The sequence below is a fragment of the Aulonocara stuartgranti genome (genome assembly GCF_965226115.1).
Source record: "Aulonocara stuartgranti genome assembly, chromosome: 1".
Taxonomy (NCBI): domain Eukaryota; kingdom Metazoa; phylum Chordata; class Actinopteri; order Cichliformes; family Cichlidae; genus Aulonocara; species Aulonocara stuartgranti.
Genome location: NC_138939.1, coordinates 9459698 through 9479492, shown reverse-complemented (window position 1 = coordinate 9479492; position 19795 = coordinate 9459698). Strand labels below are relative to the sequence as shown.

At 40.8% G+C, this 19795-nt stretch overlaps 1 protein-coding gene across 1 annotated transcript in view; it reads left to right on the top strand.

The window, feature by feature from the left end:
• Window positions 1-18484, top strand: part of tox3 (TOX high mobility group box family member 3) — a 37488-nt gene extending 19004 nt beyond the window's left edge. Inside the window, exons 2-7 of the mRNA XM_082529644.1 lie at window positions 2053-2118; window positions 8577-8828; window positions 15058-15321; window positions 15436-15666; window positions 15782-15862; window positions 16093-18484. Coding sequence (XP_082385770.1) covers window positions 2053-2118; window positions 8577-8828; window positions 15058-15321; window positions 15436-15666; window positions 15782-15862; window positions 16093-16950 — 1752 coding nt within the window. The 3' untranslated portion in view covers window positions 16951-18484. The remainder of the gene's footprint in view (window positions 1-2052; window positions 2119-8576; window positions 8829-15057; window positions 15322-15435; window positions 15667-15781; window positions 15863-16092) is intronic.
• Window positions 18485-19795: the final 1311 nt, after the last annotated feature.

Below are 19795 nucleotides of genomic sequence, written 5' to 3'. Positions count from 1 at the left end.
AACACAGACAAACACACAGACAGACACAAACACTCACACTTTTTTCACTTTTCTTGTGTTTTCTGCATTACAAAATGGTGTAACATTTCAAGTAATTGAGTTGAAAATGGCTATTAATAAGAGCAGGAAGTTTCCATGGAATCTAGGGCAAAATTTCTTTATTTCAAGGCAACAAAGTAAAAATCAAAAGTTCCTTCTTTTTCACTGTACATTTTTCCCTCTAAATTCTCAGGCAACTATTTGCATTTGAGAGCAACTGGTGCCCCCCCGATTTAAAATGAATAAATAAAAAAAATCTTTCGTTCAGGCACAGGGCAAGAAGAGGCGGAAGCAGCCCTGCATGAAGCCGTATCTCCCCCACAATCAGAACAATGTTCTAGTGCTTGAATAGAGAAGGATATCTTTGAGACTTCAATTTATTATCTAAAAGAAGACGGGGAATGGAGTAACACTTCCAAGATAAGCCCAGCATAAGGTTAATTACAAGCTGAGTAGCTGACGTAACCTAGCCATGTCATGACTCAAAGTTCCACACAGCTGGGAAGCGAAGCAGTGCCAGCAATTGACAGTTACTTTTCCAGCAGAGGCTCGTGTGTGTGTGTGTGTGTCTTTATACGTTTGTTCAAATATGTAAACTCAATTGAGTCGGATATAGTTTAGTAGGACAGCTCCAGGTAAGATGGCACTGGAAGCCTAGGTGGCTCATACCACCTGCTTCAGCAACTGCTAGTGGAGCTTGTGGCTCCCTGTTCTCATTGGTGCGCAACACTGTTAACATTGCTGCTGACTCTCAACTCTCTCTCCAGGGCATAGCCTAATTAATGGATACCATTCGCAGTTGATTAGCAGCAGTTCTTTCGGTAATTACATTCGCATACTAACCACTCAGAAGAAAAAGAGTATAGAAAGAAAACCACAAAGGGCTCGAAAATATATTAATGCACTTCTCAGTTTGCTCTGATCTTAATTTGTTTCCACTATTGTTTGGCTTCTGCTCTGATAAGAAGCATTTTTCTCTCTGCCTCGCTCTCTTTCTGTTCCCTCTCCCCCCCTCCCCCCCCCCGTCTATTAGTTTTTTCACTCATGATGTTTTAAGAGAGTGACTTTGTAATAAACATACAAAAGAGATGACTTCAGAGCTTTGTTAAAAACAGGTAAAATGTTCTCATGAAGACGCAAACGTGCTGCGTTTCTTTCTCCTCTGAGCTGTGTAGGCTGGGGTTTGCTCTCCTCACTCACAGAGAGGTGCATTGTGCTCGTGGGCCCAGCTGCTAGCCCATAATTCTTCATTCTATGTCCCATTGTTCCTACCTGTCAGCATGGTTGTGTCTATGAAGAAAGGAAGTGGCTGCCATTTTGCCAACAGGCCATGTGTGGGTTGGTAGGGGCGGGGGGGATGTTGTAAAAACATGTTATTTCTTTCCAAAGTACAGGGTTTTGATAGCTTATCAACTCCCTTAATCACTGTGTCTTTACAGTATGGCTCCAACTCACCACTAAAGACTGTATCTATTAATATGTAAATGCTGAAGTAGAAACATATTTTTGTAACGGATCAGGGGGAAATTAGTTTCTTCATGAACATGGACTTAGTCAAATGTTCCCGTTGACCTAAAACGTACAGCAGCCATAATAAAAACACCCTCTACCTCCTTATTTCCCCCCAGTATCACTCCTCTCCCATAGGTTATTTTAAGTTAATAACCTGCCACTGCATCTTGATACTTGGCTTTGTGATGCAAACATATCCTTAATTGCTATCCCATAAGAGCTGAATAGCTGGACCAGATTCTCATTACCCTGGTTTGAATTGGCCAGGGCCTCTCAAATGCCTCTCATCATGTCACAATAATGGCAGAGTGGCAGAATGTGCTTATGCATGTAGAGACAGGGGTTAACCCAGTGTGCAAATATTCAGAGCCATGTATGACAATCTGTTTGAGTGACAGGTGTTGGTTATGAGAGGGAAGTGAGTTGATTTACACTGGATGTTATCTGGACACCACTCGGCTGATTGTGTTTTTTTTTTTTTCTCTTTGTTTTCATTTCCAGTTCCAGAATAATAACAACTACATGAACATGGCTGAGGCGAATGGTGCCCTGCTCGCTGCTGGGGATGTAAGTATACTCTGTTTTCCATGAATGTAAACAAATTTGGGTGTGAAAATGAGTCTTTGTTTGTCTTTTTTTTTTTTTTTTTTTTTTTTTAAACATGACTAAATAAAATGATAATTTACACCTTTTTATACATGTTATGGAATAAAGCAGTCTCTGGTTTTGGCGTTTGAATAATTCTTTGAAAATAATGCGATGCGGTAGAAGTGCCATGAATAACTGTCAGAATAAGCTGCATATCTGATAGGAAATATTCCTGGAAATAAATGACTGTTTTGCCATCTCAATCAGGAAATAAATTTTTACCATCCAATTTGTTCCTCCTCTCCTTAAAACCTCTTCAGGCTTGGTTGTAACTTGTGAGAGCGGACGCTAATGTGATGTGACTGCTTCAACTATGCTTTGTAAGATGAAGTGATATCTCAGAAAGCTGAGGATAAAAACACCTGTTTTCCTTCTCTTTTCAAAGATGTAATAAAGAAGCATAAACAAACTCCATAGCTGTGTCACTCTTTGAGCTGTGCTATCTCCTGGCACTTACAGAAAGTGAAATGTCACCAGCAATCTTTGGCTGAGGAGCTGCTGCAAAAACTGTGTACTATACTGTCGCATTGAAAAGAATAAGGGAGCAGTTGTTCTTCTGGAGGTATATAACGGACTCTGTGAGCCATAGCAGTCCTAACAGTGTGCTAAATTTATCCATTTTATTCCCCCTCCACCCACTCGGCTGCCCTGTCATTAGAGACAAGTGCACCAAAAATACCCATCATCCTCTGTGGTTCAAACTGTCTAATCTCATCCAGTTTAGCAGGGGAGATTGATCTGGCTTCAAAACCCAAAGCAAAGCATCATTACATAGTAGCTCCAAAATACTGAAATAGATGTCATTGTTAACCGTATTGTTTTCATTCATGTCAGTTGGGCAGCAGGGATGCAACTGTGACATTCAAACTCGGGCAGCTACACAGAAGTGTCTGGAGCGCATGACCTCATGTTCATAAAGTGGCTGCTTCACAAAGCTGCGGAGTATTATGGAAGAAGTCTAATTTTCCCCCACATTTACGCTGAGTGGGCGCATCCTCTGTATCCACGGGCTGCTGAGGCCCACTGCAGCAGGGACCATGCCGACACAGGCTGCTTGGAGAGCGTTCAGCCCCCAGCTGTGAGGGCCCACTGTGGCAGTAAGTGAAAGTGGGGGGAATGGGCTGGGGGTGCACTCCTTAATAAAAACAGCCCAGCTCATTTGCATTTTATCAAAAGGAACAACTGTTTCCAGTGTTAGGGCACAGATGGTATTGTGCTTTGAAGGAAAGAAAGAGCAAGAAGAAGCCTTAAGCATAGGGTTTTCTTGTCAAGATTTGGAGTGTCCAAAGTATTGTTTGTTGCAATCTGAGCTAAAGTGAGATTAAAGTGATTTCCACTTTGAGTTGCGAGGTTTCACACCATATGTACAATAGCACTGGTTAAATGTACCGATTGTGTCTGGTTTGTGTTGTGGCTACAGGAGAAGAAAGGAAGTCTCCTTTATGAAGGCTCCATGATAAACATGGCAAAGTTAAATTTATGCCCCCACGTTTGGTTAGTTATTGTTTTCAAATCGAGCCATAGGGATACTTTGCCTACTCTTTCATGTGTAAGAATAAGCATGGGTTATTCCTTGCTTCAAAGTTCCTATATATACAGATGTTTTGCTTTACCACAAATGACTTAAAGCAAAAAATGCAAACCTGTTTACATCCAGCTACTCTTTATTTACACAGTGGATACTGTATATTTAAAACTGCACACAGTGTGTGAGATTGCTTCTGCTTCAGAGCGACAGACTCGCATTGCTGTTTGGATGGCTGTTGTATCATTTACCTTATGCACTTAGAGAATGAGATAAGATGACCTTGGTGTGCCTGGTAAAGCATACATCCTAGGAGAGAAAGGTTGACTGCTTTCCTAAGTGAAAAGGATACTGTACACTGAGATTGTGTTCCACTCAGATGTATCACTTTACTTTCCCAATCAAATTAGCATCATGTAATGAACTATAAATATGTAGAAATGGACTACAAATGATCCAAATTTGAAATAGTGCCGATTAGGGGTGCCATGGTTGATGTTGTCATTTGAGTAGCTGCACTCTGCCTGTCTAGATATTTGAAACTGGATCCTCAGTCCAGCCTCTATTGATTCTGAGGCCTATTATATGCAGTAATTGCATGCTGCTGCCTTTAACAACTCTTGGTTATTACATCTGTGAATTGCATTACTACATTTATTGAACGACTGGAAATATTGCCTGAAAAGCTTTTTCTTCCTCTTGTTCTGATATTGAAAGAGCTCCAAGGCACCGCAGGGATAATCCACTGGAAGGGAAAATTCAGTGATTCCCATCCCAGTCACATCCCTTTTATATTTCTGTAGTTCATACATTCTCTATAAACCAATGTTATACTGTTTATGACAACATTTTGTGTTTGCACTAAAGTCTTGTGCTTTCATTCTTTTCCACTGCATGCTAGCAACAGCACTCTTGGGGATAACTTGTCCTTGAGCACCATAATAAGGTTGACATTTTTGGCTTTCAGTGACATCTTGAAAATGAAAAGGAAAGCATGGGCTGCCAAGAGATTTGGTACATATATTTATTGTGAAACTAAGGGGACTGATGCTGAAACATTCAGTTCCACATATTTCAGAAAAGATGTTCAAGCAGGTTCTGCCTAAACTATGGAATATCTTTACTAGACAAAGTAATTTAGACAAAAATAAACTAACTATAAAAAACACATGCGAAGAGAATCAAGTCATAGTTCCTAGATATGCACAACTTTCTAGTATCATTCTACTTTTTGCTCTGCTCAGAGCTCCTCTTGTAGCAACATAAGCTAAACATTTTTGTTAAAGTCAAGTGCAACGAAATGAAACATAATTCGAGTTAACAAACTGAAGTTACATTTGTCATTTCTCTTAACTTTTTGAAGTTTATCTATGAAACAAGTTTATCTATGGCACCATTTTTACTTGTGTTTTTACTATGACACAAGTAAAAATGGCAAAAGGGATATTTAAATCATTTGCATTGTCACTGCAAGCATTTAGGATGCTGTTCAACAAGACTTTGAGTTAAGCTTGACATTTTTGTAAATTTTCCTGTGATTGATTGATTATCTAAAATCACATAGATCCTACACTGAAAATTGACCCAGCACAATATAACAACTGTTGAGAATTTCTCTTGGTACAATTTGGGCTGATCCACCTCCAATGGGTTCTAAGAACTGGGGGATTTCCCACACACCTGCTTAGGATGCTCATGCTGGGTACATCAGGCCTCTCTGTTACAAGCCCTTGTCTGTCCTCAGACCACTGAACCATGTGTCTGCCAATGGAAACAAACAAACACACACACACACACACACACACACACACACACACACACACACACAATCCTTCTCTCTTTCTGTCTGTTGTGTTCTGCTTTGCCCACCCCTTAACATGTACATGCCTGCACTTCCCAAGCCAGCATCTGGCTTGGCACTTGGCTCTGCTGAGCCTTTCAGAACAATTTAAATGGATAATCAGGCTGGTGATGCGAAGAAAGTGGATTGTGCATCTCTTAATCTCCGATCAGAGCCCCCTAAGCTGCTCCTGGTGAAGAATTAAACTGGCTTTATGTGAAATGACACCAGACAGTGCGCAACACTGTAACACTCTGTGGGATCCAGTAAAATCTGGCACCTCTTCCCTAGGGAGAGGGCCTTTTCTACACAGACAGCTGACATCTTCCATAACCTCCCCCCTATATGAGGCAAAAACTCCATGTCTCCATTATCAGTGCCCCTGGTGTTGATGTTAATTTGTATCATCATTAACAGAGTGAGGCAAAGCATACAGGCGCAGACTGTGATACTGATCTTGCTCCATCTTCCCACATCCACTGTGATTTTTGCTTTCGCTATCCTCCACTTCCATGCTGTTTAGCAGATACTAAACACCAGCATTCCTTTCCACCAAGTACATGTCTGTGTTTCACTTAAAGGTCACAGTCATGCTTGTACTGCTCCCTTACAAAAGTGTAGCTGACCTCAGCCAACCTTCCTCTTTGACATTTGTCTCAAATCTCTAGGTTGGCTTTGTAATTCAGGCCACAATGCACCAGAATATAGGAGCCAGTGCCCTATATAGTTCTGCCCTGATTTACCTTACACAGAGTAACGCCACAGGAAACCTACTTAGATCAGCAAATAGTATTCATAGTCGAGTAGAGCAAAAAAATGCTAGTGATGTTTTTTTTTTGTTTTTGTTTTTTTTTTCCCCCCTCAAAAACATCCCCGCAGGGCTTACGTGGATGAATGTGGCCATAGAATCACAGCCTAAGCAGTGTATCTGGCTGTAGTGGACAAGACAGGATGAAACTCTCCTGTTAGAGAGATTATGATAGAGTGCCAATGTCTTCAGATTGTTGCATGATGTGATCCAGATGAGACTGGGGCAATAGATCTGAAGGCTGGTATGGGGATTGACCCTGCTCCACGGGGGAAGTTGAAAAAGTTGAATGACGGCTGTGATGATAGATGATCTCTGATCTTTTCCATGTGCTACTGGAACATTTTGTCCATGACTCATGACAGTTTTGTTTTATTAACCTTATAAACGTACACTGGGTTTTCATTCACATGCTGCTGAACAGGCATTATTGTGAACTAACTTTCAGTGGTTTTTTTGAGTGGACTGGAGCATAATATGACAGCAGTGGACTGTTAGTAAATGTTCCTAAGGTGCTTGTGATTTATTTCACACTTTGAGAGCCAGAGCCTTGAATATGACCTTAGCTCCTTCCGAAAGGAGAACGGATTCTCTAGCTATGAAACAAGCACTGAAAAGTGAAGCAGTGGTAGGGAGCAGGAAGAGAGAAAGAAAATGGGAGAATAAAAACTCTATTAGCTTCTCCCGCCACTGGAATTCATCAGTGCTTGTCAAGACAGCTGCCCTGAGTAGGCAATGAATTAGTTTCAAGTGTCTGTGTGCTAAAGCAAGCAAGGGGAACATTAATACTCCCTAATCAAGGTCTGTGTTGGCATATTCCCTCCCTTGTCTCTATTCTGTTATTCTATCCCCTACCTACCAGAGGCAGAGCAGAGGAAGACAGGGTTGTTAATATCAGGTTTATAGGTGTTTTAGATAACACATCTTCACCTCTGCTGAGGTTAAGGTCCCCATTCCTGTTTTTACACCATGCCAGAACTACAGGGTGTTGAATGATGCTTTACATGTGAGTAAGTGGTAAGAGTAAGGGGAAAAACGGGACCCTTTTCAAAGGAGCTTATCTCAAAAAGCAATGCATGAACATCTCTAGGACTCTCAATCCCTCTGAGAATTACAGGCAGGTGTGTGAAAAGGTGAATCGGCATGGGGGAAACTCATCTGTGGCTGTTCGAATTGGCATAAGTGCCTGCTTCCTTCTGTTTTTTTGCCAATTATTTTCATGCCATGATTGTCTGAGAAATTTCAGGAACTAGATGAGGATTTGGGAGGAGGCTTAACAAGCAACCGCTGCTATAAAAGTGACGCAGGGCCAAGAAAGTGGTGTTTGTGATCAACCTCAAGCAGATTCTTGATGCAGAACTACCGGTAGCTTCTCTTTGTCCACATACCCTAACATTTCCAAGAATTCTTGGAGTTTAACATGAGTTTTGTTTTACTCAGTGTGAGCATTTTAAACCATGTTACTTTCAGTAAGTGAACTGTGCTTTAAAGAGGTTGCAGGTTCACATAAATGCAGGGCCTGCTATCTTAGGTGCTAGGCTTGCTGTGCTTCCAAGTAACCAACAGTGTGGTCATTGTGAGGGTATGAATATTTTGGCTTTGCAGAGAGTAGCTTAATGCAATGCATAGATGAAAACAAGACCCAAGTAGGTGAACAGTTCCATCTCCAAGAAGGCACATAAGCAAATTAAGTGTGACCAAAAGCTTTAATTCGAAAGGCAGAAGGATTAGGCTGTTTGATGAGCAGATTTAAGGGTGCAGGCAAGGGGAACAAAAAGAAACACTTCTGGCCAAGCGTTATAATCTTTGAAAATGTTCTTTAAACCCATCTCCCTGTGACGTGTATTTTCACTGCACTTCAACCCAACATCCCCAAGATTAAGGGCTTTTATCATGTATCCTCTCTCTCCCATGATTGCTGCTTGATATTTTTGCTTTTGACGTCTTTCTCCACACTCGCCTTCTTCCTTCTTTTTCCTTAAAGTGGACTTTAATAGGTTTAGGAAATGTTACATCTTAGTGCACTTACAGAAAAGTGTGTTACCACTCCACTAAAACACTCCATCTCTTAAACAAAGTCATCTGATTTAATCCCTGAAGGTTTCCTTCCAGCCTGTTAGATAAGGCCCACCTCAACAAATGCTTCCTGCCTCTTTTGTGTTGGTGGATTTCATAATTTTCTTCTTTGTTCCTCTTTCTTGCAGACTTTTCATACACCCAGCTTGGGAGATGAGGAGTTTGAGATTCCTCCCATTACACCTCCACCTGAGACGGAGTCCGGTCTGGGTCTGTCAGAAGTGGACTCGCCATTCCCAGCAATGCCTGAGCCCCCAGCTCCACACAGGGGTCCCTTAATCCCCCAGTTTCCCCCACAGAGTCTGGATCTGCCCTCGATTACCATCTCACGCAACATGATGGACCAAGAAGGGGTGTCTGTCAACAACGGCCAGTCTGTGGTGAGCACTGCCATCTCACAACTAAGTGAAGAAAAAAAACCATTATCTTGCTCTCATTTATCTAGAATAAGAAATCTTGCACCAGTGCTTCTCCAGCAAGTGTCCTACTCTCCAGATTTATTTTTTGATGATGTATCCAAACTGAAAGACTTTAAGACAGAATTTGGAGAGCTGCACTAATCCACCTTTATAAGAAGGCCCTTTTACTGAACCATACCCTAATGTCACCTTCAGAGTTTTGCATGCCTCCTATTGTCGGTGCATCTGGCACAGCATCTGGCCTTGTTTACAACACAGGAGGTATATGATCACATTGAGTAAATGTCATGATATTATGTTACTTACTGTGAGCATTTTTTATCTGTTAAAAAAAACAACAAAAAAACAAAACAGGAATGTGAATGATCCCTCTCTATATGAGGTGAACAGATGTGAATAGATCACAGGTGTTAGAGTACAATGCTCATTCATCCCCAGGAGGACGGTGAAAATGGGACCCAAACGTGCCACAGTTTCACATGCTCATATTTAATTCATGTTACCTCCTGAAACCTTTTTTTCCTGCTGTAAATGCTGATCTGCGCTTCAGCAAAGTGTCACATGAGGTCTTCAGTAACGACACATGCTATTTTTAGAGTTTAGGACTGGGGAGAATTATCCCACTAGTAAAATGTTGACACGTATAATTTTAATTGGTTAATATTATTGCACTTGATTAAACATAGAACTGTAGAGTGAAATAATCACTTTCTTTATGTTGATACTGTTGTGTGCTACAGATTGTGAGATCGTTGTCTGAGGTTGGACAGGCATTTTCAAATGCCACAATCATGGAAGCACTGAGGAGGAAAAATGGAAATGTCACTGGCTGCCTAGTTGTCTTACAGAGCCATTACAAAAATGGAAGATTCATTTAGGAGAGAAGAATTGAAAGGACAAAGGCATCAGCAAAAAGATGATGGTATTGATGGTGCATTTGCTTTGTGAGTCACAAATCAGATTGCATTGAGATGAGGCGCCATTATTATTATTAGAAGTGTGTGTGAATAAATGTAATGTGTTTTAGACCCTCTGTCCCCATTTCTCCCTAACACATTTGTTGAATCACAGTGATATTAGGTATATTTATTTACATTCCATATGGGAAAGGACTGTAACATTTTTACAGCTCTTTTTCCTGCTCCCATGCTTCTGGCATGTGAAATAATTGCAGCTTTTAAAATATCTCTGCTGCATACAGTAAGTGAGCCCCTGAAGGCTTTTTGCCTAAAGAATTTTCATTTCATGGTCAGTTAAGCTTTCTGCATCTGGAAGAAACGGAACCTTGACACAATTACATTCCTGACTGTTCTCATGACTTGCTGGAGGATTAGATTTGATTCTCAAACATTATTCCTCTTTAACACCATTTGCATGGCTCATGTCTCTGATTGTGCAGAGACTCTATTAAAAACTGAGGGGAGAATGTGGGTTTTTACTCTTTGCCTCGTGGCATTGTCGTCGGCACACTACTCACTCGTTATCAGTCATCGCACATTGTACCGCAGGAAGACTTGTGGTGGCCCCTCATTTTTCCTGTAAATGGGATTGATCCCCAAAAGTCTTGTGACAATGCCTTTAGAAATTCTATTCATCTGTGGTTTTATCTTTGCTTTGAGAAGAGAATGCAACTAAATGAGATAAGTAACAGCACTGTTTTCACTGTATTCCATATATAGAGACAATGATTTACGAAGGCCCTAACAGGGGTATTTTGTCATTTTGTCAGCACACTGATAAAGGAATGACAACCTTATATACATGATTACATTCTGTGTTATTTGTTATGGCTTCAGGGGCAAACAAATAAACCGTGCACTATTGCAATTACATTTTTCATCAAGCCACCATGCTCATATTTCCCAAACTCTTGTCTTGGTTTCCTTCCTCTGTGCTAGCTTACTCATGTAGAATACTTAGCCTGTGTGAAAGCCTGTCTCTTATCAGAACTTAATGAGAAACCCAACCAGCAAATATACCTGGGCTATTTTCAAAAAGCTTCTTCCATGTCATTGCATTGCCAAGTGTTCTGCTAATTCCTCTCCCCTTAATGTTCAGCGTATGTCTTGCAAATTGGCCACAGATGCTGGGCTTCTACAAAGAGAAATACATTTTCTCAGCTGCAATGTGCCTGGCAAGCCCTGAATCTGAAGTCATTATTTATTTAATCTGCTCTCCTAACAAGCTTCTGACTCTCATTTTTGTCTCCCAGCATGTGTCCTCCTGATTTGTGATTGAGTCTCAATAGTGCCAAATAGTACTGGAGTTAGAGCTGCCAGTATTGCTTTATTCACAATTTCTTCTCGATTTTCTCCCTGCTGCACAGCAAGGGTCTCTGGGTTCTATTTCAAAAAACACCTGGTGCCTTCACCACATTTGAGGGTTTTCTTGACACGTGTAAGCATGTAGTGAAATGGGCTCTGTGTCCTCTCTGATTGGATTTGATACCTACACTAGTCAACCGGTTGTATTAGATGTTAAAATCAATATTTAGAAGATATGAGCCCTGCTGTCTTATTACATTTACCACTATGTGGTAATGCATTATATATTTTTCATTACCAACTAGCTGTTTCACATGTCATTAGCTTTGCAGCCGCAAAGATATGCTAATAAGCGATGGTAGCGTTTGAACGGCATCCATCATGCAAGATAAAAGTAAGTCTGAAAAAGCCATTTGTAGTTTGCCGTTCACATGATTTGATATGCCACGATACTGTGTAGATTGTGAGTGAGTATAATACCCACAATTCTGACTGGTCAAAAACCACTATATCCTGAATCAAATGGAAAATGTGAGCAGTGTTGCAGAAAGCATGTTTTTCTACACGGTCCTCTTATCTCCTTTCCAAGCCAAGAAGCACTGACATGAGTTGTACATCAATTTAAGAGATTTTTTTTCTTCTTCTTCTTCTTTTTTCTTTCCTCTCCCGACAGACAGCTATTGTGACATATTGGGTCAGTCAGAAATGAAAGATATTCATGCAGGCATGCAATACTTGTAATGAAGTCTCAGCTTGACCTTCTGCATGATTGATTCTGTAATTTACTTTTCTCAGGCAGCTCACAAACTGAAATGATGTCATGTTGGACAAGTTTTAAATACCCATAATGCACTAGGAGAAATGGTGGAAAGGGGTATGGGTCAGTGGCTGCACCAGACAAAGGGGGGAGGGGACCTGCTGGCCTTGCAGTTTGAAGGGGGAGGAGAGAAGGAGAGAGATTTGTTTTTAAGTGGGGGTTAGAGGTTGGCGAGATGGATGGAGTGAGTTTGCACACCACAGAGAGGGAAAGAGAGCGAAGTGTGTTTGACTGAGACAGGGCAGAGGAAAGAAAAACAATTTATCTTCGTGCTATTATAGCCTTTACCGGCATTCAAAATTCCATTTTTCTCATTTGGCTTAAGCACAGACTTCAGCAGGTTGCAGAAAATGGAAGGGAAAAAAAAAATAAAATGATGTTCCCGTTTAGAAGCAGAGTAAAGGAATATGTGCAGAGCACTGATAAACTATCTTTAATAGGACTGACCTTTCATGCTGGCGAAAGTTACTGGGGGATTCATCCTTATAATTAACATATAGATGATTTTACTCCTCTCCTGCCACGGAACATTTCCAAGAGCTCTGGCATTGATTGAATGGAAATTGAACTTGTTAACATTCTTTTCAGCCTGTTACAGCTTGGTGCCACTGTTCATAAATTCTTCCCAAATTCTGATTTTCAATATCTTTAAGAACAGACTAGAGTCTGTTTTCATTGACATCGGTGTTGAGATTTCTATCACTTGGTGAATGCATAATGTTGTTTTTTCAGCTCCGCTGCTGGTTTTATTGACCTGCGTTTATTGTGGAAAGGGTTTCATGCATTGTCAAAAAATAAATAAATGAATTTAATAAACATTTTTTTACACTCATGTGCTAGCTTTCAGAACACTTTATGCTGCTGCTGTGTTCAGAGTGGTTAAAGTTGGTGATAATGTACAAAACAAAACAATCTATGCTGCAAAAAAAGAAGAAATATTCTAAAAATCATTATTTTGTTGTTAGTCATTTCAGCTTTGCAATTTTAAAGCAACACAATGGGGTATCGCACAAACTGAATTTACATTCAAAAAACCTTTTATTGATTAGAGAGTACATTTCAGCTTGTTAGTGTTTGATGTGCAAACACACAGATAGGAGCACACCTAGAAACGCACAAATCTGATTGAGGAGGGCACATCTGGCCACTGTGTACCCAAGATAAAGAATTATTTGCAGATTTACGATGACTATCAAACTATCTGGTTGGATGTCTGCTGTGACTCCAGACAATGCTGCAATCAAAATGCAAATGAGGAGCCAGAGGGACATAAATAAACCTCCCTAGTATCAGATTCATATTCGCAATCAAGACAACTGTTACTTAAGATGATTTCTTCAACTAACTTATTAGCTGTTATGTTTTTATTCAAATCAGATGTTCTAATGCTGGCATTTCAGTGACGCAACTGCCGTTGCTTTTTTGTAGAGTGAGGTGCTAAATTGCTGGTACTCTGGTTATTGTAGAAATATGTTGTAAAACCAGATATTTAGCAGGGTGTTGAATGTGATATAATGATGTGTCTAAAGGTGATCACTAAAACATTTTTTTTCTTTGTTTCTTTAATGCACTATATTTAATTTGAAGCCATTTCAAAGGATTCACCACATCCCAAACAGCAAAATGAGCCACTGCTCTAAGTCAAAACTGCACCATAAGGATTGGGCAAAAGTGTTATTATACAGATGGCCACGACTAATGAGCTCAGTGTGTGCATCTTTGATGTTCGTAGCGAGCAAAGAGCAAACGGTGAGCCATCGTGTTCCCAGTAATGAAGATGACAATAGCACTTGGAACATAGTGGGTTGCTGATATGTAAATCACAGTCATTTGGTTGCAGGCTTGTTTATTGCAGCTTTTATTTGTGAGGATTTCCATATTTGAAGAACAATAACAATATGTTTTTAAATTTTTTTCCCCAACTTTTCCTCATCTCTTTGTTGAAACCCGCTCTTTCATGTAAATATAAATCCATTTTCATTTCATAGATTGTATTTATGATAAGCAGTAGACATGGCATATGAGAAAGAAATGGATTGTAGATCCAATATGTTTCTGTCTGGAATGGTGTTACAATATTGTTTTCGAAGACGGGCATTCATAAGGTTCTTTCAATAAAGCCAGGTGCGTGGGTTTATGATGTGTTGATGTTGGGAGAGATTGAGTTTGTGCTGCTGAATACCAGATGGATGTACCCAGGGAGAACAAATCACCTTTTCTGTTGTGTTCACATCCCCTCTCTGTTCCATGTCAGCTCTGTTGGCTGTCTGATCAGTCTTCCCTCTGGAGAGCTGGCAGGCTTCGTAATTTCCTCCTCACCACAATCAATGCAAACACTTCGCCTGTACCTTCTTTAAGACTCTTTCAAGAACTGAATGTTTTACTAGGAAAAGGTGAAAGAGAAAATGTTATTACATTATACCCTGGATGGCAGAATGGATGGGACCTGTCCAAACCTCTTAAGCTTCATTCCTTCAACTGGCTGATTTATGGAGTTGATCTGTACAAGTATTTTTTTTCCCACTCTTTAACAGTGAAGCATGATCTTTGAAAGGTGCCTACTTCGGAGTTGTATAACCTTAAATAAAGTAGTGCATACAAACTGACACACACACACACATGTAATATTACTGTGGCATTTGAAGTCCACTGTTCCCCTACAGGGACTGGGCAGTCTAAAGCTGTGTCACAGATTTCCATACAATAGAGTTTTGAAATGAATCAACCAAGCTGTGTAGTCATCTATTACTGACGTATAAAGATGGCGCCTTGGGTGTTGAGATAATTTATCATGTCTTGTAACAGAGACATTTAAGACCCAGGACATCATGACATGTAATCTGCTACATAACAACCCACAGAATCCAATGACCCCATTTCTGCTGTGGTAAAGGAATACAGGTTCTCAAGCTTTGGGCAGCATGGTGTCACAGCGAGTACAGCTATTCAAGCTGGATAGCAGAAATAAATTAGGTGCAGCATGAAGTCTGTACAGGGAAAAAAAAAACAGAAAAGGCCTCAGTCAACAAAAACATGAATTTTTAAAAAGTACAGTTTTATTGAATTATTTTAACCAGTGGTGTTTGCCATTATGTGAATTTGTTTGCAGAACATTGGCCCGGGTCATCTACGTCAATATCCATCCAACCCAGCCATGGTGATGAAGTCCATCATCAGCATGAACAGCCCCAATGGTATGATGTCACGAAATCAGCTGACCACCATCAACCAATCCCAGCTCAACACACAGCTAACCTTAAACATGGCAGGACCCAACATCACCCACACTTCCCCCTCACCTCCTGCCAGCAAGTCTGCAACACCCTCACCCTCCAGCTCCATCAATGAGGATGAGCAGGATGAAGCCAACAGGGTGAGCAAACTTTTAATGATTTGGATTACTGTATTAAAAGGTAGCAGTAAAAAGTAGACTCTGTTAAAGAGCAATTTTGTTATTGTCCTTATGTCAACTCTGCCATCATTTCAGGTCATTGGGGAGAAACGACCAGCCCCCATTGATCCCACAAAGAAATCTAAGACCCCGAAAAAGAAGAAGAAGAAGGATCCCAATGAGCCCCAGAAGCCGGTGTCAGCTTATGCCCTTTTCTTTAGAGACACTCAGGCTGCTATCAAGGGTCAGAATCCTAATGCCACCTTTGGAGAAGTGTCAAAGATTGTGGCATCTATGTGGGATGGTCTTGGAGAGGAACAGAAGCAGGTACTACAGAGTTTAGCGCCACTCTAAAGTAGTATGCAGTCTACCTTAAATTATTATTATTTGCCATTTTAAAAGCTGTAATTTTCTGTTCACACACATTTTTGTGTCATCACAGGTTTACAAAAGCAAAACAGAAGCTGCCAAGAAAGAATATTTAAAAGCTCTAGCAGCATACCGTGCGAGCCTGGTTTCCAAGGTGAGAAACCATTTCTTCTTTTCACCTTTAAAATGTGTGAATTTATCCGAAAGGTGATGTGAATTATTGAGTTCATTGTGTCATATTATGCACTGTGAAGTTGTAGAGGACTTATAATGACTGAAGTAGTTACTAGATACTATATGCTAGTCATTTAAAGGGAGGTAGTGGGATTTTAAATGGGTGAAATCTGTAATCGTAATAAGTTTTTATGTTTTTCGCTTATCCAGGCTGCAGCAGAATCAGCTGAAGCCCAGACAATTCGCTCAGTGCAGCAGACCCTGGCCTCCACAAGCCTGTCCCCTGGCCTGGTGCTGCCGTCACCCCTCAACCAGCACCCCTCCATGCCATCAGCTTCCCAGGCTCTCCAACAAGCCCTGCCACGGGCCATTGCCCCAAAGCCTCTGCAGATGAGACTAGGGGGCAGTCAAATCGTGACCTCTGTTACAGTTTCCCACCAGAACATGTCATCTGGGATGCCTCCGCAGCTGCTCGGCCAGATGGGTGCTGGAGGGTCCATGGTGGCAGGTGCCCAGTCCACAGCAGTCTCTCAGATGAGCCCACCCATGCAACCGGTGCAACAGCATGCAATGCAGCAGCTCCAGCAGCAGCAACAGCAGCAGCAGATGCAGCAGCACCTCCAGCATCATCAGATGCAGCAGCAGCAGATGCATCACCAGCAAATCCAGCAGCAGATGCAGCATCAGCATTTCCAACATCATCTCCAGCAACAGCTGCAGCAGCACCACATGCAGCAGCAACAGCAGCAACAACAGCAGCAGCAGATGCAGCTGCAGCACATGCAGATGCAGCATCAGCTGCATCAGCAGCAGATTCAACAACTCCAGCAGCAGCAGCAGCAACAGCAGCAGCAGCAGCAACAACAGCAACAGCAGCAACATCATCATCATCAGCAGCAGCAGCAGCACCAGGCCCAGTGTTCTCCACCTCAACACTCTCCTGGTACACCCCATTCAGTGGGAGGCTCTGCATCACTTGGCAGCCCGCAGCCAGCCTCACAGCAGCAACCGCATCCTTCCCAAATTCAGGCCCATGCCCAGGTCCTATCCCAGGTCAGCATTTACTGAGCCAAATGGAAGTCCTATCTAAAAGAACAGGAATAGAATAAAAAGCATCAAACATGTTGCTTTTCTAAGTTGCACTTAAGAAGTGTGTGTAAGATTTAGAATGTTATACAAAGAACTTGTCCATTGTTATAGACAGATATGCACATGCGTGTACAGGGGATTAATATGTTAACTGGGTTTTTGTCTATAAAATAGGCTAAGCTATGACAGAAGCCTTTTAGGGCGAGCACCCAGTGATTGTTTATTTGTTTGTGAGGTCTTTCAGTTTTCAATTTGAACTGACTGGACACACAGTATGTTGAAAGAAGCAAATCTTTCATTGTTTTATTTAACAATAAAGCTTTATTTATGAGGCCAGAGTTGTCAGTTCAGCGCAGTGTGAGGACGCTCTGAATGCGTTTCATCAAAAGGATTTTTATCAGCTCTTGCCTGGACTGAATGACTCACAGGATCCTTGCTGGAAACCAGTAACCATCCGTCTTTGCTCCCACACTGGCCGGTATATAGCAAACTTTCTTTAGTCCAACCTTTCTCTTTCACCCATCATTCTTGCAGACGTAACTCTACAGATCATCGGATGTTGGAGGCCCAGTGGTGTTGGAACACAAATGTAAAACATTTCACAAATGCAGACAGTGTCTTGGGATCCAGATTTGTGGATGAACGACTGAACAGACAGAGAGAGAAACTGCCATAAATCATTTATTTCATCCCATCATCACTCTAGCTGTAATCTGCTGTACATGTTTCGTAGAGTGGGAAGAGACGAGACCTCCTTTATCCAGTAATTTACCCTCCAGATGATTTGCCGAAAAGTGTGTAACTGGCACCCTCCCAAAAAAAGTCTTCTTTAATCTATTTGTTTTTACTTCAGATGTTTAACAATTAAATTATGTTTTTATTTTGTGTAAGAAAGGGGATATTTTATGGTAAATACAAATTTCTGGATCAAGGCAGATGGTTTGGGGATTGATGTATTTTTACTCTGCTCCTTGATACTGTCATTGTTTAAAAAAAAAAATGGAAAAAAGAAAACTAGCAGAGCCAGTTTGTTGCACTGCCAAAGCCAACTGAAAAGGCATCGGAGGTATTTTTGCCAGCTGTACAGAAGTCCCGGGGGGAAAAAAAGAAACAAGAAAATGTTGTACATTTTTCATATCACCTGTTGTAAAGTTTTAATATGTGAGGCTTTAATTAAAACATTGTTAAACGACCTGTGGATTGCTATATCACATAGTGCATTTCTGCTCTTTTATACTTTTTTATGAGTTACAATAGCAGCAATTAATTTTGTTTGTATTTTGCTTAAAAACCAACTGCATTTGAAAACTGTCCATAGAGTCGATGCATATCCGTATGGAGTTCTGAAAAGGTTGTTCAAGATAGAAAAAGTAAATTAATGTTGGAGTTTTTGCTCAGCCATGAAGACGAATCCAGAGACATTCCACCACTAATATGATAGTAGCCATAATTTTGTATGAAGTATTATATATTTCTTTGTGTCTCTGTTGAAAATTAAACTCTCAATCACAAATATTTATTTGAAGGAACTGTTTTCTTTCAAAATTTATATTAATCATAATTTCTATTCGTAACTCCTTTATTTCCTTGTTAGTTATTGAAGAGAACCGCAGTTATAGATATTCATAGCGCTCACCAGATATAAAAAGATAAATTTGTATGTTTTCTATGAAGTAAATCTATGAGAACAATACTTTACAAGGTTATATGAGCATTCATGTTGGCTTTATTATACTGTGTGCTGTTTCTCAGTGATTTGAATGGAAGTCCATTGTTACTGTGTGTAAAAACAGTGTTGATACTGGACGAGGTCAGCATGTAACTGGTACTTGTCTCAATAACAGTCCCCTTCTCACACACCAGTGCACTGGATTCTGCCTCTTTCTTACTCCCTTTTAAAATCACTTCATTTCCAAGACATCCCCAGGGGTTTGCTGTGCTCCCTTGAATAATATGGTGAGCGGGGGAGGGAAGGCAGGCAAACAATAATTATCATATCTTCACAATAGGCTGTGAATCCACTGGCCCAGAGAAGGGGCCTTTATTTCTTCCAATGGCAGCTGAGACATTTTAAACACGGGTTAATGTTAGTTACAAATTAGGAAAGTGAATTCGCTCCTGCGCTTCTGTGATAGCGGCTTGATAGAATTTTCACATTTTGGTTTGTTTTCAATTAGTTAGTTTTAGGAAGGCATTTGTAATTTGGAGCGGAGGCCTGCCTCTGCTGCCTCTGCTGCTGCGGTGATTGGTTCTTCAGCTCGGTGTGGAAGTGATGCCCATTTCTCTGCCGTGATTAATTGCAGCATCTGTCCTGTCAGAAGCCTGAGTGAAGAGGTCTGCAGGAAAACTGCAAATAAGCACTGGCAACAGTCTTAAAGTGCTTATGATGAAATGAAAATTAAAAACAGCAAGTGCCGTGCATGACCTGAATCTCAATACAGGGGGAAGAAGAGAATGTGAGAGCGGGTGTCCATGGATACCAAACACATGCTTTAAAAACACACAGTAATGAGGCTCTGGGAAATCGCTGTTATTATTCTGAACAGATTCACAGCAGAGCCCATTAATAATGCATGGAGCTTCTTGTTATTCCATAACCCCTCAGTACTGCGGTCACTGTGTGTACAAATATCTCATAGCCAGGGTTGGAGTTATGGGACTGTGCAATAAAAAGGTTACAGATATTTTCAAAACACCATTATACACACACACATAATTTACAAGAATAATACACTGCTATACATCCCCGGATCATGAAGGCTGGCTTCATCTGAATAGGTGAATAAATAAATGTATTCACCTGCCTTATGCATCAGCCTTGTAT